General features: G+C 33.7%; 3 protein-coding genes across 5 annotated transcripts in view; 1 reads left to right on the top strand and 2 right to left on the bottom strand.

Annotated features, from left to right (window-relative positions):
* The window catches only part of LOC108729482 (uncharacterized), a 134,377-nt gene extending 131,422 nt beyond the window's left edge, over positions 1 to 2,955 (top strand). Inside the window, exon 6 of the mRNA XM_018458627.1 lies at positions 2,153 to 2,955. Within this exon, the coding sequence (XP_018314129.1) occupies positions 2,153 to 2,220 (68 nt within the window). The 3' untranslated portion in view covers positions 2,221 to 2,955. The remainder of the gene's footprint in view (positions 1 to 2,152) is intronic.
* Positions 2,956 to 5,900: 2,945 nt separating this feature from the next.
* Positions 5,901 to 9,112, bottom strand: LOC108729511 (ribonuclease H2 subunit A). Of its 2 annotated transcripts, XM_018458668.1 has the most exons (3): positions 9,095 to 9,112; positions 7,154 to 7,371; positions 5,901 to 6,836 (listed from the first exon to the last, which is right to left on the bottom strand). In XM_018458668.1, exons 2-3 carry the CDS (start codon positions 7,307 to 7,309, stop codon positions 5,994 to 5,996), a joined length of 999 nt encoding a protein of 332 aa, XP_018314170.1. In that variant the 5' UTR covers positions 7,310 to 7,371; positions 9,095 to 9,112; the 3' UTR covers positions 5,901 to 5,993. The 2 variants fall into 2 exon arrangements, with proteins under 2 accessions (XP_018314170.1, XP_018314168.1); XM_018458666.1 differs by lacking the exon at positions 9,095 to 9,112 and having other exon boundaries at positions 7,154 to 7,880.
* On the bottom strand, positions 7,329 to 16,037 carry Rrp5 (Ribosomal RNA Processing 5). Of its 2 annotated transcripts, XM_018458664.1 has the most exons (7): positions 15,199 to 15,258; positions 13,688 to 14,249; positions 10,387 to 13,614; positions 9,750 to 9,915; positions 9,466 to 9,622; positions 9,236 to 9,275; positions 7,329 to 7,378 (listed from the first exon to the last, which is right to left on the bottom strand). In XM_018458664.1, exons 1-5 carry the CDS (start codon positions 15,256 to 15,258, stop codon positions 9,466 to 9,468), a joined length of 4,173 nt encoding a protein of 1,390 aa, XP_018314166.1. In that variant the 3' UTR covers positions 7,329 to 7,378; positions 9,236 to 9,275. The 2 variants fall into 2 exon arrangements, with proteins under 2 accessions (XP_018314166.1, XP_018314167.1); XM_018458665.1 differs by lacking the exons at positions 7,329 to 7,378; positions 9,236 to 9,275 and adding an exon at positions 15,932 to 16,037.
* Positions 16,038 to 16,852: the final 815 nt, after the last annotated feature.

Below are 16,852 nucleotides of genomic sequence, written 5' to 3'. Positions count from 1 at the left end.
GACATATAGTAAGGGCGAAATATCTGCTTCGCCGCACGAACACAGATTTTTTTTCTTTTAATTTAGCTACCCGTGTCACTACTCTAAAAAAAGATGGATCAAAATTTAAAAAGAAAATCCTTCCCTCTCCCCTCTTCAAATTTGAGCTCAATAATTAGATAAAATTAATATATTATTACAAAATTAATATTTAAATATCTCTTGATATTTTTTAACACGATACTTAGTCAGAAATAAAGAGATGAAATTGTAAGTCAAAACTGACAAATAAAATTAAATTTACTATATTATTTAGATATTAATTAAATGTTAATTCGTTTAAAATAACGTTTCTAACAATATTAAAAATATTAAGAAACAATATTTATTTAGAAAAGGATCGTTTATATGAATTAAATCAACTAATAATAAGTATGAAAAGCGGCTATTACGGTCACAATTAAATATTGGAATATTACATCTATATATGTATTTCAATAAATTTTATCTCAGAAATATGCGCGCCAATTATTTTCGGATTTGCAATACAATCAACTGTACTAATACTAATCGCCCTAAATTAAATTAAATCATTGATTTGATGTCACTAGCATCTTAAAATCTCTAAAAAATTTATTGCAAGAAATATTATTATTTCAGTTTGATTATATTGCAAGCTATGTGTGAAAGTAATCGGCACTACTTCTGAGAAAAATTTATTTAAATGTACAGTGTTTGATATTAGGTATAATACCTACCATTCATAGGCAGGTAGAGCGGATTAAACTGAATCGAAAAGTCTTGTACTATTTTATTATTTTCGTAATATTTAAGGAAATATTGATTTCTAAAGATCGCTGAATAGCACAGCCTATCGCCAAATACAAGCGCACATCGATCGAGATAAAACCACCCACTGTCGTAAATTGCTAGCGGTGTTACCCTATCAAACACTCCGTATATAAATGTATTATTTCAATACCTGACTTTGACCATAATAGATGCTTCTCGCACTTAATTAATCAGAATATTAAGAGATCATTTATACTAGCCGTAAACTGTTAATTTATCGTCAGTTATAAGAAATTGACCATTCACAATCGAATGTGAGCAGAATAATCGACTTCGTTCTCCTCACATTCGACTGTGACTGATCAATTTCTTATAGCTTGCAGCATAAGTTATCAGTTTACAGCCAATATAAATGATTCTTAAATGTCATTCTCCGAGTGACATTTTGTTTACATTATATTAATGTAATGTATCAAAAGAATTAAAACGAAGATTTGGTCTTGAAGAATCATTACCTATTCAAGGTAAAAAGGATTATTTTTCAAGCCGTTGAAAAAACTGACGTTTTTCACAGTTCAGTCTTTAATATTAATTACAAGTTCGCAATTATTATAAGCTCTGTAGCCATGTGAAAAGAGTTTAGTGACCGAAATAATAGATTCAACCCTTTTGGTTTAACATTTCCAACTCGAAGCTTGTTCCGACGCGCGGATAGTTCAGTAACTCAACGTCATTTCTCCCTGATACGCTGTTTTAGTTCTATCGTGCAAGCCAAAGCGCAAACGCGTAACTCGTTTCGCGCAAAACCCGCTTTATGTCTATTCTACAATAGGGTCGCAAGTTGTAAGCCGTAAGAAATTGGCCAATCATAGTTGAATATGACAAAAATAATCAACTATGATTTATTAATTTCTTACGGCTTACGATCCTATTGTAGAACAAGCTTCAGACTGATATTACATTTGTCGTACGACAAATTTTTCAAGCGTGTTAATTGGCTGCAGGACTGAGAAATCTGAGAACCTCTTTGTTCTGCAGCTAATCAACAGGCTTGAAAAACTTGTCGTATGACAAAAAACGGATGAATATAATATTAACCTTAAGGACAGCTCTCCGAAGTAAGGAAGGAATTTTGTAATACATTGAATCACAGACACGCGAGCGATCGAAAGATTAATAATCTAATTTCGTGGATACGGAATTTATGTCACTTTCTTTTAATTCAGCCATTTTTTTGGCGCCATTAAGCATAAATCGCTTTAGCCAAACTCACTTAACCAAGTTTCAATTTCAAAATGTTCAAACTTTGAATTTTTCTTGAATATTTATGAAATATTCCTCTTTCAGAAAACGCGACGTATTCTGGCTTTTTCTTTTTCAGCGAGCGGAAGTATAGCGTTAGGACCGTGCGTTATGTTGGTGATTATGGGATTACTGATGCTGCGGTAAGGATTGAAGATATCATTCGCCCTTCGTGCTCATCCTCTAGGCCTGTGGAAACCATCCTCGTAACGCGATATGATTACGTAATATAAAATTATCCATGTTGTTTATATTTTTTTATAATTGCAATTAGTGAAATTAGAGATCTTGTAATAATTGTAGACAGACGACTATCTCTCGAATTATGTTAGACTTTCGACTCGAATCTTTAGAGGGAGTTTTCGTTGTAGAGGGACGATAGATTCTTTTTTTTTCCAGGGATAATAAAAAAATTACCGAGAAAATTTTCAGCGAGAAAAATTTCGGTTGTTCAATTTTCGTATTACACGAATTATATCTCGCGTACAGTGCGTGAAAGGCACGACGGACCCGTTATTCCGTTGTCACATTCATCGAAGAATTATACATATATATGCACTGCCATGTATTGATCTATCGTTTATCATGAAAATTCGGAGTCGCGACTTTTTACATTGCTTGCAGCGACTCATGCGTAAAGTACATAAATCAATTTTTCTTCAGGTACACACGCGCGTGCACTTCGTTTGAATATACATATCTGTGTGTGGCTAACGCATATCTACCATGCAAACTATGGCGCGGGTCCGCGTTTTATTGAATTTTCATTAACCGTGCCACGTCTGATACGATAAAATGCAATGTACAACTGAGTTTCAAGACAATATAATATCAACGATTTAACTATACACGAAAAAATTCTTCACAAATTTTCAAATTGGATATCTGCATACAACTTATGATATTAAAATATTTTAATGATGTTTTACAATGATTTATTAATTAATATTATAATGTTATATTTATATATTTTAATATTATAATATTATAATTAATATTATAATATATTTGTTTAAAAAATTTAAGATATTTAAAAATATCTAAAAATAATGTTTTATTCAATAAGAATAATTTATCGATATATTGCACATTCGATTTGCTTGGAGGAGGGGAGGGGGCGAAAGAGGACGGTAAATATTTAATTAAGAAAACGCATACGATACTGAACTTATACGCCGCGCGTGTGCCTATAAACCAATAAAATAAACACGAATCGAAAAACTCTAATACATACATACAATTAAGCAGAAGCAGCGACGCAACACAAACAAAACAAATCGTCTGTTCGCCACTATATCGTAGCCCTTAACGATCTAGTCGCTATTAATCATACGTTATTGAGATAATATCCTAGGAATAATTGTACGACATGTGTGACTGTGTAGTGTGTGTTTACCAAAGATTTTCGAACTTTTCACACGCCAAGCATTTTTAATTATTAATTAATCACGGTGGCACGATGTGTAGAGGTTTCATAAATGAAACTTGCCACACTCTTTATCTATGGTAGCTGTAAGGACACACGCTCTTGTATATATGGTGTATATATATATATATATTATATACATATATATGTAATCCTAAGTCGGACGATATATACTTATCTTTAATTTAATGTTTCAAAATAACATGCTATAATATCAAGTTACAAAGAAAAACGATATTGTTAATCTTTAATCTGCAGAAATATTTTCTTTAGTAAATTGCGTAAATCTCTTCCGAAATGTACTGTACATCGATCTAATAAAATCATAATAAAAGACACTGAGAGTAATGTTGAATATTTATTAGAAGAAAGCTCCCTATTATGAGATAGAGATCCTCTAAAGGCGTGATCAGACTAAAGATTGAGATTGAGATTGGATTGGAATTTAACCAATAAGAAAAGAGAAAATCAACCTCAAGTTTTATGAATTTTGTTTTGATTGGTTAAATTCCAATCCAATTTCAATTTCGACCTCTAGTTTGAGGTCACATCTTAATAAAAGCAAAAAATTTTTCTTAAGATTTCAATTTCGACATTTTTTGTCGTTCTCAACATAAACTCCACTTCACAGACACGTATTAATGCGTATATTTTAATCCTGTAAAAGGATTTTCGAATCTGTAAAACAGGACAAAAGTAAATGTTATACAAAAATTATGATTTAGCCGGTAATACAGACGACTTTAGGATCCCCTTAACGCGTCTTTAACCTAAGCCGAAAGGCCACAGTACAGACTCTTGCATAACGCATAACACAAGTTATATTTGATGATCATAAAACTGTAAGACGTGAAACTCGAAATATGAGATACTCAGGATACTTCTAACATGAAATAATCTATGCTAATCGAGTGCCTGTTTCTGCGATGCTTGGTTCCAACTACCTGAAGACGAGTCCTGGGTACAATGCATCGCATGCTCATTCTGCGCGCACACTGGCTGTTTGTTTGTATTTTAGAAACATTAAATAAAGTTTGTTAATTACAATATTGAAGTACTTTGCACTTTATCTATTTCTCAAGGTATCTCTATATTATAAGCACCATTTTCTGACTTTACGATTTACTTTTTATATTTCTCTAATTTTCAAAAAAAATTTTACAATTAAGTTTTACAGTACAGTATCTTAAAGCTTATTAAATTCCCTTCAAAATAACGTATTATTTTTTTTAATTTTGCCTATAAACTTCCAGCAATTACCCAAAATGAACTTGATATCTCATAACAGGGGCCTTTCCTCTATATACCTTTGATCAAAGAGAAACCTCAAAGAGGACATGAAGACCTATTTCCTGTAACCGCAAAATATCTTGCGCACTACCGCCTTTTGAAGAAGTGGATATTAACTATACAACAATATTCACGTTTTTGCGATACTCCTGGAAATAAATCGCTGAAATCATTGAAATCTCTTTAATTTGACAGATTTTAGTTATTTTAGCGATTTCAGAGATTTATTTTCATCAGGGGCACCGCAAAAATGTGGATATTGTTGTGTAGTTGACATCCACTTCTTCAGAGGGTGATAGTGCGCAAGGCATTTTCGATTACAGGAAAAAGGCCTTCATGTTCTTTCTCAGGTTTCTCTCTACTTTGGTTTGACGTTCAAAAAGAAAACACATTCGTTTAATCCACTTTTATTCTTAATATCTCTTACATGTCCCGATTAATTATAAAAACTAATACTGTGAATATACACACACACACACACACACACACACACATATATATATATATATATATATGAGCTAAATATATAAAAATCTAGATGGTGAATGAAAAATCTGGATACAATCGAATACCTCGAAACAATGTATTTTTGAACAAAACGTTTCCAGAAATTTTCAAAACACTATAACAAAAGATTTTTTCATTAAGTATTTTTTGTATATGTCCAGATCAAGGTCTTTGGAGATTGTTCTTATTTTTATTTTTACGTAAAAATGATAATAAGAACAATCTCCAATAGTCTTGATTTTAACATACGATATCAAGATCATAACTGAACATTTAAAACGTTTTAATCATTATATAGTCGGACATCTTAGATAATGTTAATGCCGACACATAATACTGTAACTTTCAAGCCTTGTAACTCAAAAAGTACTTAACGAAAAAATATTTTATAGTGCTTTGAAACACTTACAAGATAAGCTACAAGAATATGTAATGAAAAATGAAGATTTCTATTTTAAAAAATCGATGTGACCAAGGGTTAAACTGAAGATCAGCAAATAGTTCCTTTTAAACCCTACAACTTTTGTCTGAAACATTTTTCTCAAAAATACTTGGTTTTTTAAATATTCGACTGTATCCAAACTTTTGGTCACCTTCTATGTAATAATTTCTATAAAGTTTTATGTTAAGTTAAGGGTCTTTAAAATCCTATTAAATGACTACAATGGGAAGGAAAGAAATCAGCATAAAGTAAATATCATAAGATAGTTGTATTAGATAGACAACGTTCAGCGAAGAACGGATATTTTTTCATGTGAACGTTAGACGATTTAGTTGAAGATTTGGCGAAAAACTTTAAAATCTTTTGCTCGTTAGAAGTTTCCTCCGTTTCCTCCCAGTCTACTGTCAATGCTTTTGACTCAAGAATCTGTTCGGCAGTGGACCAGCTGAACCGAACAAGCTGTGGGAAGCCAAACACCTGATCCACGTTCGCGGACAACCAATTTTTAGTTACTGGATCATTGGGATAGCCGCTGCCGTATTCTGTTTCGATGCCGTCACCTTCGCGAAACCGCCATGCTCGTATTGCGTGATCTCGCAACACCTTGGCACATATACTAGCCGCACTGACAATCGGATAGGTTGCGTCTGCTTTTTTTGCCACAATTATCTTGATGCTGGGAAATATGTTTTTCAGTCGCGTTTGGTAAGACTCAGGTTTGCCGACGGTATCTACGTAAATCTCAGCAACATTCACACCTGCCTCGATTGCTTCTCGGATCAAGTTTGTAGCAGATATCATGGAGATCTCGTTTAGTGAAATTTTGGTGCGACGATACATGTTGTTGGCAATAACATTTGGCGATATTACTTCGATCGCCCAGCCGATATTATCCTTATGCTTGCAGATATCATCAAATATCTCGTCGCGTTTCTTTTCTGTCAGGCTCTTGGAATCAGCACAGCCTAGATCAACAAGCAGTTGCTTCTGAGACAGTGGAGCATATGAGATCCCATAAACCATTGGACCCAAAACTGGACCACGACCTGCCTCATCAACTCCAAGCTGACATGGTTCGTCCTTATAGATTTGGGAAACCTATTTTGTAACCCAACCAATACTGCAATTATGGCCTTATATCTCTCCATTCTTTTAATATTTGTTCCTTCTCTAATAATATTTGTAAAATATTTTCACAGCAATATTTCATGTGTAAAGCATATGAAACCAAAAATAAAAAAAATTTGGAAAAATGACAAATGTACAATTATTTGTTTTTAATTATTAGTGTGTAAAATATATCCATTTATTCGAGAAGATTTAGTTATTAAATATACATAGAATTACGTATCTCACCAATACTTTTATTTTTATTTTATTCATTCAAAAAAATTTCTATTATAAAAAAAATTTACCTTAGAAAAGTGAATCCTATTGATGCTATGGTCATTATGTTCGAAAAACTGATATAAATCCTCTCTGCAGGTGATGCCATTAATTAGCTCCTTACACAAATCCTTCTTTCCCTCTCCATTGTCATTTTCAATCATATTTTCATTTTTTTCATTCATTTTTACAGTTTCATACCGGCTAAACACTTAAGACAAGTCAATTTAACCGAATTTAACACAACCTGAAATCTTATTTCATATTCCTCAGTGTTGCCAACTCATTACTAGATCTTCAACTTAGGGGCTGCGCACAATAAAAGGAATAGGGAACAGAGAATAAAAGTGCATTCACATGCAAGCGTCAAGCAGCAATCAATCAGCTGGGCGATTTGAGCAGTGATGTAAAAAATATTTTTTACGCCACTGTAAAAATCGCCTCGTTGATTGGTTGTTGCTTCCGCTGCTTGATGCTTGCATATGAATGCACCTTAAGAATTTCATTCTATCATGTATTGTGGAATACACAGTTTCTGATAGGTTGAAATTCTTATTCTGTTTCCTATTTCTTTCATTGTGCGCAGGCCCTTAAATTGAATTTGAAACTTAGCTTTGACTTACTTTAAGGTATGTACAATAAATTGTATCAGAAAGTTCTGCTTTAAGCCTTAAGCCGTAAAAAATTGACCAATCATATACTATGTTTACACTGTTCGATTTACGTCGAAATTATAACATCGATATTATGAAACTGGCCAATCATAGCTATTTCTCAGAAGAGTGGAATGACTGTGATTGGCCAGTTTCCTAACATCGATGTTATAATGGCTGCGTTCAGCAGAGAAAGCAGCTTTGCAACTGTTGTAAAATTCTTGAATATGATTGGTTTATACATTTAGATCCAATGAGGAACTAAGGGTAAAGCCAATCATATTAAAGAATTTTACAACAGTTGCAAAGCTGCTTTTTCTGCTGAACGCAGCCAAAGACCATGGCACATATCTTCCGTAGTCCGGATCTGCAATAGGTGTTTTAAGACTTAAGCCGTAAGAAACTGACCAATTACAGTCACATCCGAGGGGAATAATTGACTGTGATTCGCCCATTTCTTATGGCTTAAGGCTTACAACCCTATTGTAGATCCGGGCTAACAGAAACCATAAAGCTGGTTCTACATTAGTCACATCGCAGCGTCGCGGTCCAATCAGCATCACTCTAGCTACGTTTACACCGTGCATTTAGGCCACGGCCTATACAATAGATGTCCTTGTTTATCCTGTAGGTTAAACAAAGACACCTATCGTATAGGTCGCGGACTAAGCGCGGTCTAAATGTAGCCTCTAGCTCGACTCTGATTGGACCACAATGCTTGCAACACGCTTGCGACATTGCGGTGCGACTAATGTAGAACCAGCTTAAGACGTATCGTAAGAATTAGCCAATCACAGTCGAGAATTTTTTTAAACTCTTAATTCTAACTGACTGATTCTTACGATACGTCTTATGATTACTATTACGGAAGGTGTGTACCATGGCCTTAACTTCGGCGTTAATCAAGGCGTGTAAACGTAATCATAGACTACATTTACACGGCACCCTTAATTAGGTTTAATAACATCCGTAGTTATGAAATTGCCAATCACAGTCGTTCCAGGAAACAGCTATTGGCCAATTTCATAACTACGAATGTTATTAAACCCGATTAAGAATGTCGTGTAACAGAGGTCACAGTCGATTATTCTCCTCACTTTGGTCAATTCTTTATAGCTTAAAGTTTAAGATTTACGCCTTAAAATATCATTGTAAACGTCCCTTTAAGACCATTAAACGTACAAAATTTTTAGTCGTAATCATAAGGCCTCAAATAAATCAACTAATGACAATCAGAGTTGCGATTTCATGTTTTAAAACGCTTGATTATAATTGGCCGATTTGCTTAGTTTACGATTACAAATACAATCTTCGTACGTGTAATGATCTTTACGCAGTAAAGTGTCACTTATTGGAAAGCTTCCGGGCAAACGAGCTAAGCCGACTGATTGGCACATACGCATTGCGAACATTTGGGATGTATAGTTTTCTCTCTCGCACAGATATTAGCAAAGTTACCTTCACGTTTAGCGCTCAATTCCTCTTTCATTTATATGTTCTAAAATTTGGGGAGAACAAAATAAAGAACTAAAATTATATGTGTATATATATATATATATATATAAAGAATAAGAGAAAGCGAAAGAGAAGAAAAATGAAGAGAAATTCTAGATGAATAGTAACGTAAAGAAATATTCTACTTGTTATACGCATAAAACGACATTTATTTATAAAAAAAAGAACATTACTTATATATGTTTTTCCACATAATCCGTAGCCATCTGTCGTACGCGAGTTACAGCCTCGGACGTACCATATTTTTCCTCGAAATTGATGAATTTCATGAAGAGAATTTTCATTTTCCTTGGTGGAAGCGTTTGGACACACGCCTGTTCTAACACTTTTCTATAAATGAGCGAAACATTTATTAAATAACTAACATAAAACTTAAGCATGAAATAAATATATATATCCATAATGATAAATATTCATTATATTGCACGATACATTATAAAAACGGTAGAATTTGTACCTAGCTAAATCGATGTCCTTAGATTTTATCAAGCAATCCACGTAACACGACCACACGTCGACGCGTTTTGGATAAGAACTCAGGACGTTTTCGAATAACGTTTGCGCTCGTTCCTTATCTCCCAGTTTATTCTCTAAGTTTGCAAATCTTATCAACAGGTTTACATCTGTATACACAAATACATCCCATAATTTTATTAATCATATAAAATTATGATACTAAAATGTATATATAGGGTGTTCCAAAATTGGTGATAAATATTTTATAGACAAATTTTTTGTAATATTTTAAGATGAAATGTCTAATACGAAAATGTCCAGGAAACAGTTTAAAAATTACGAAAGATGGGATGAAGATGTTTTCTCGAACTTCATTCCTTTAATGATAACAAAATTCAGCACTTTCATATTGACCATCTTGCCGTTCCTAAGCGCGTGAAATTCTAGCCCCCATCATTCATAATTTTTAAACTGTTCCCATTTGATAACTATCATAGCCTCGACATTTTCGTATTAGACTTTCCGTCTTAAAATACTACAAAAAATCTACAAATTTATTTTTTGGCACACCCTGTGTGCGTGTGTGTGTGTGTGTGTGAAAGCTAAAGCGATATATATGTATGTGTATGTGTACTTACGCTGAGATGCAGGCAAAGATTGCAATGCCCGTTGCATGATTTGGCGCGAATTTTCTTTCATGCCGATTTTCAATAACGCGGCGCCGCAGTCTGTCCATGTTTGGGAATCCTGTTTGAACTTATTGATCACAGTACCTATCAATTTTTCAAGCTCGGTTTTTCTACCGGCATCCGCATGTATGGTCAACATATGCATGTATACTTTGTATGCGTCATTTGTCCTCACAGCTTCCTGGAATACATCGTTCAAAGATTCGGCAGAGCCGTATCTGGATTCCAGATTCAGCCATGCGTTCCATATATTCAAACGTTCGTTTTCTTCTCTGAAATTGATCGTTTTGATTGCCCGTCTTGCGACCGCTCTCGCTTTGTCGATCTCTGTTGCTTGCAGATGATATGCCATATATTGCAGCCACACTAACGAGCTATCAGGACTCGACAAAATTAATCTGTCGAACTGATCGATCGAATTGGGTGCCTGATTGCTCACCAAAGCTTCCTCTCGCTGACGGATCTCGCGTTCTTTCTGTCGTTCCTGTTCCCGTCGCTCAGTTGCACTCAGTTTCTTTTTCTTCTTCTTTTGTTTAAGCTCTTCTTCAAATTTTTGCTCGTCATCGCTAGACGTTTCAACATTAGAAAAAACGGCCACTTTTGCTTTGTCGTCCCAAGAAAATCCAAGTTCCGAAACATGCAATCGTTCCGCTAACTTACTCACTTTCATTTCACTTTCATCGACAGAATCTTCGTCCGACTCAGAGAGAGAATTTTCATCTATATCTTTTATTTTATTTTCCTCCTCTTCGACTTCCATTTTATTTTCTTTCTTATTTTCTTTCTTCGGGACTTGTTTCGACACTTTCTTCAAAGCTTCCTTCGAAGCTTCCTTAAGTGGTGATTTCTTTGGTGAATTTACAAGCTCTACATCGTGTCGCTCAGACATCTTTTTTCTCTTCAATTGTTTGTTCTTCGTAGAAGATAGTTCTGTTACGATCATATTTTTTGGAATTTCAAATGCAGACTTTAGCATACAAATCGGTATAACATCAGATTCGGCTCTCTTCATTATAACGTACAATCGAATCTTAGCGTGAATTTTATAAGGTGTTAGATCGGGAAAATTGTCATTCACATGTCGACGGACAGGTAATGCCGCCAAATATCCTGCGCCGTTACGTTTCACGAGAACAAGTATCAACCATTTAGTAATCATTAGAATCTCTGCTTTTAGTGCGATTCCAGTGGGTAATTCTGCTAGTGATTTTTGTTTCGAACTAATGCTGTTTATTATTCTCGGTAGCAAAGACACGTCGACAAATTCATGGATATAATCTTTCCACAGAATTGTACCAAACACTTTGTCCCCCACTTGAGGATTGCCGCAATAATGATCCTTGCGTACTGTACCCATCAAATGATTGCTTAACTGAAGCACTAGACCGTATTCAGTTATCTTCTTGACAGTACCAGTAACTTTTTGACCTAAAATTGCCGAAGAGATCGGCTTGTTCTCGTAAAAAGTGTTTTTTGCTAGCTCTGATAATTTGCTCAAGTACAAACTCAAGACATCCACCGCTGCCATCATCTTGACTTCGAATTCAGATGGGCTGTCCCATATATCTTTCAGTGACAATGTTAGAGTCAGTTGTTTCTCTCGCGTATTGATAGCTGTGATTTTAACGAATAATATCTGATTTGTATGTAACATCTCGAAATTGCTTACGTTCTTGTATGGTACAAATCCAAATTTACAATAATTTTCGATCGGCAAGATAACTCTTACGCCATCTTGCGACATATCTCGAATTGTGCAGGGAATGCAATCGCCTACTTTTAATAAGTCAAAGCTTGTATATTTCTTTTGTGTCGTAAAAGTGCGTGACAATATTATAGTCGGTTTTGTGGCAAATACGAAAGCTGAAATTACATCTCCAGGACTGCATCTTGATGCCAGTAAACTACCGACTTCAATGCATGGAGCCATATGACCCGATGGTAAGAAACCTGTCATGATGTTTTCGTTATCTTCTTTTTGTATCTTCAAATATATTCCTTTAATAGACGATTCCGACACTGTTCCTTCAATTATATCTCCAATCGACAAGCTAATGGATTGTTTCTCTTCTTCGGAAACGATTCTTAATGTCATTCTACATTTATCTTTTTCTACTGATTCAACGCACACTGTAACTGTCTGTCCAACGGAAAAATTCCAATTCCTATCATACGTATCACTATTTAATGTAATGCGTGGGACCCATCCTTTTACCGTTCCGTAAAATCTTATTAACATACCATTCTTATTTATTATACTGATTGTACCATGACATTTTAATCCGCATTTGGCTTCGCCAAAATCATGTAAAACTGGCAATTTGCTCTTTATTAGTGATTGTCTCAGCGTGAATTTTACTTGATTAATCTTATCTGTATCTAAGACTCTTGCTTCAACATTGTCTCCGACTTTCAATTTATGCAGAGCGCTTAAACCGCTGTCGGATATGTGTTCCATTGGAACAGTTCCCCAAATCTTTCCTGCTTGTACATGTATATAGCCACGAGATGTTTCAATATGTGTAATGGTTACAGTAAGGATATCGCCAATACTGAGATCAGAAGCTGAAAAATATTTTTGCTTCAAAATTTCTTCTTCCATTGTACAGACATAAAAGTGTTCCATCCAGCTATATGCAAGTACTCTACACTTATGTGTGGAACCTTCTTTGAATTCGATTGGAATTTTAGGAAATGGAACATCGGTTCTTCGCAAAGAAATATATCCACGTAGTCCAGATTTGGATAATTTAAAAATTATCCCGCTAGATTCTCTGTACAGAACTTTGGCCTTGTTTATAATATGGCCTACAGGTAATTTTTCCTTTTCAGATGTATCAGTCAACAGACTAAAGTACGCTAATTTTACAGTTGGTAATATATATAATAATGTGCCAATCATTTCCATATTATCTACATATGTAGATAAAGGATTATTTAAATAAATTCGATTTATATATCCAACGCTATTTTTCCCAAACCTAACTTGCAGGCCATTAGAAAGCACCTTTGTTATATAAAGCGACAATTTTGTTCCTGGTGTTAAAACATCTAAAGACGCTATGTTATGTACGTTAGCGTTGTCAATCTTTTTTCTTTTAGTTGACAATTTAATAACAGACATATGATCTACTATTTCTATTTCCTTGATAGTACACAAAAGTTGAGTACCTGGAACTACATAATTTATGATATTAACAAAATATGTTGTAATGTGATACTAATTCATTATATAAAATTAGTTACTTACAATATTGTTTTCCCTTATCAATATCTTCAGTAGAAAGAAATGCTCTAATATTTGCTACACCTATGTCAATTATGTAACCATGATCCTCTATACTTTTGACAGTACAAACCACTTTCATATTTTTTACAAGATAATTAGAATGAACATTCTGATTTATTAATTGCGGTTCCATAGATAAACTACAAAACCATTTATCTTCAACATTTATACTTTTTACGTAACATGTTACATAATCACCAAGATTAAACAAATCTGGTAAAGGTTTGAATTCATTCGACTGAATAACTCTTGCATTAATTATATCTTGCAACAAATTCGTGTAAGATTGGCTGAGATCTGTAGCTTGTACTCTTCCTAGGAATCCACCTGGGAGAGACACTATTAAGTCATATTCCGATACTTTAGAAACCCGTCCAAGGAGTATCAGTCCTTCATGTAGCATGGTTTTAGATAATCGATCTGCAGTAGTAGTTATAAGATTTATGTCTTTTACAATTACGTTGTCATTTTTTTTCTTCGTCTGTATTTTACGCTTCTTGGGTTTAAGCTTCTCCTCAAATGGCTAAAATCAAAGTATTCATTGTACAGCTAAATTTTTGTATGTAAAACTATGCCAGTAAAATATTGATATAAAAAATGTTAATATATATCCAAATATATGAAATATTAATTTAATGAAAAATACACATTTTTAGTCTCCACAAACAACATAGAGGTCTTTAAAACATGATGTTTATACTTAAAATATAATAATCTATGTATATCTAATATACTAAACTATGTAATAAACTATGTAAATTATGCTTTAAGTATCATTTATGTAAACAATCTATGGATCATCGAAGCCTATGTTCCTTATCATTCCACTAGATTGTATTAAAACTTCTATTTTGCTTATATACTTTTATTTATCAATATTAAAGTCAGATGTGTTAACAGTCATAAAACTTAATTATATTTTTTGTTATATTAACCAATTTATAATAATTTACATATTTTATATTGCTTACATTATCTATATAAAAAGTTATCTATAAAAAAAAGAAATATGAAAAATATTATCTATATTATTCACATATAAACTTAACATAAATAATACATAAATATTCTATGTAAATGTAATCTTGAAATATATAGCACAACTCTACTTTAAAAGCACCATCAATATTTTGACTGTGAACTCTGGTAGATAAATTTAAATATACAAAATATAAATAGCATACAATTAGACTTCTATTATATGATTGTAAAAACTCGTTAAAATTTTGATAGGTATACAATATTTTTCAGATTTTTAAATAATACAGAGAGGACATTAAAAAAAATTTTTTTCTATTTATCAAAAACCCTTACTGCCGATGGAAGGGTTAAAATTTCATATTGCAGAAAGTTAAATAAAACATTACATTTTCTTAATTTTTTTTCTTAAAATATAAATTAAAATGTATAAATTAAAATAGATTTCATTCAGAAATAAAGAAACAGAGACTGAATTTTACTTATGTACTTACATCTGCCGTTCTTTTAATTTCAGGTTTTTTTCCTCCTCGAGGAAAACTTTCCAGTGTCATCTATATAAATATTTCAAATAATTATTATTAAAAATGATTATTATTTAAATTGATCAAAAAATTATTAGGCTGATTTTACAATGAGTAGCTGATAATCCTAAATCTTATCGGGGAATTGATGAATTTGGCCAACAGCCAACTTGTACGACTAATGTGTGGTCTACAATGGGCAGTAGCAACGGTGGATTAAAGAGTAGGCACAGAAATCGACCAATTTTAGTTAATTATCCTCCTCACATTCGACTATGACTGGTTGATTTCTACGCCTACTTCTTAATCCACTACTGCTACTGCCTATTGTAGACCACGCATAAGATTACCGATTTTCTTAAGACTGACTAAATTCAACTTTATTCCTTCCCATTAGTCGAGCTAAACAACTCGTACAACTTGATAATGCGAAAAATTATAATCATCTATTTAAGTTAAGACTGGTTAAAACTTAAAAATTTTCAACTACCGACTCATTGTAAAAAATCAGTTTTAGAATTATATAATAACTAACATCTATAATATAACATAATATTTAAAACGGCGGTAAGTTAGATTAATTAGATATGTTACATTCTCATCTCAAGATGCTGAATTAATAATTATAAATTTTAAATATATTTTTAGAAATATTTTATCGCCGTTTTTTATAACATGCTACCTTTTAATTTATATAAATTACCTTGTCTAATATTAAATAAATTATATCACTATGAACAATTTATATCAAAAGCACATAGACCGTAGGCACAGGCGTAGATAATGATATAAATAATATAAATACTATGGCAGACACTCATACCACATGGTGGCAATGAGGTGGCAATATACATGAGAGAAACCTGAGAGAGGCCATTCTCCTGTTATCGCCAGTACATCCATTTTCGGTTTCGGAACTACGTGACTACATCCATTTTCTGACACTGTCGATAAAATAGTATCCTCGAAAGTAGATGTGGTTCGTGTCGGTATTACATCCATAGGATAGAAGCATTTTTTTACGCCACTGTAGAAATCGCCTCGTTGATTGGTTGCTGCTTCTGCTGCTTGATGCTTGACGCTTGCATGAGAATGCACCTTAATGGCGCGGTCCCATGGTGCGGAACGTATACGCGATACGGAATTGGCGGAACAATGTCCGCCCAATCGCAAGCATTCCGTCAATTGCGCTCCGCCAATATGTCTTTTCTAAACCAATCACGAGCGTTCCGCCAATTCCTCATTGCGCTAATTCCGCATCATGGGACCGCACCTAAGGCCGGAATCCATAGACGGTGCTCAAGATTCGAGATGGTCTTAAGCTAGTACATGAACCAATCAGAGAGCCGTATTAGCATCTTAAGACATTGATCGAGATTAAGACCGAATTATGGATTCCGTGCTAAGATCGGAGCGTATTTAGCAATACATTTTGCTTCTTCGAGCGAGGCATCTTGTTCTGTTCCCTTCGATCGCTTCTTCGTAAAGGCCATCACACGTACAAAAATTTTAGTCATAATCGTAAAGTCTGTGTGAATCCAGCGTATGGATTTCGGCCCTAATCTCAAGCAATGTCTTAAGATGCTAATACGGCTCTTTGGCCGGTATTCATAGTCGGTTCTTA

The sequence above is a fragment of the Mycetomoellerius zeteki genome, unplaced genomic scaffold (genome assembly GCF_001594055.1).
Source record: "Mycetomoellerius zeteki isolate Tzet28-1 unplaced genomic scaffold, Tzet1.0 scaffold74, whole genome shotgun sequence".
Lineage (NCBI taxonomy): Eukaryota > Metazoa > Arthropoda > Insecta > Hymenoptera > Formicidae > Mycetomoellerius > Mycetomoellerius zeteki.
Note: the sequence above shows the minus strand (reverse complement) of the source record. Positions and strands in the feature narration are given on the sequence as shown.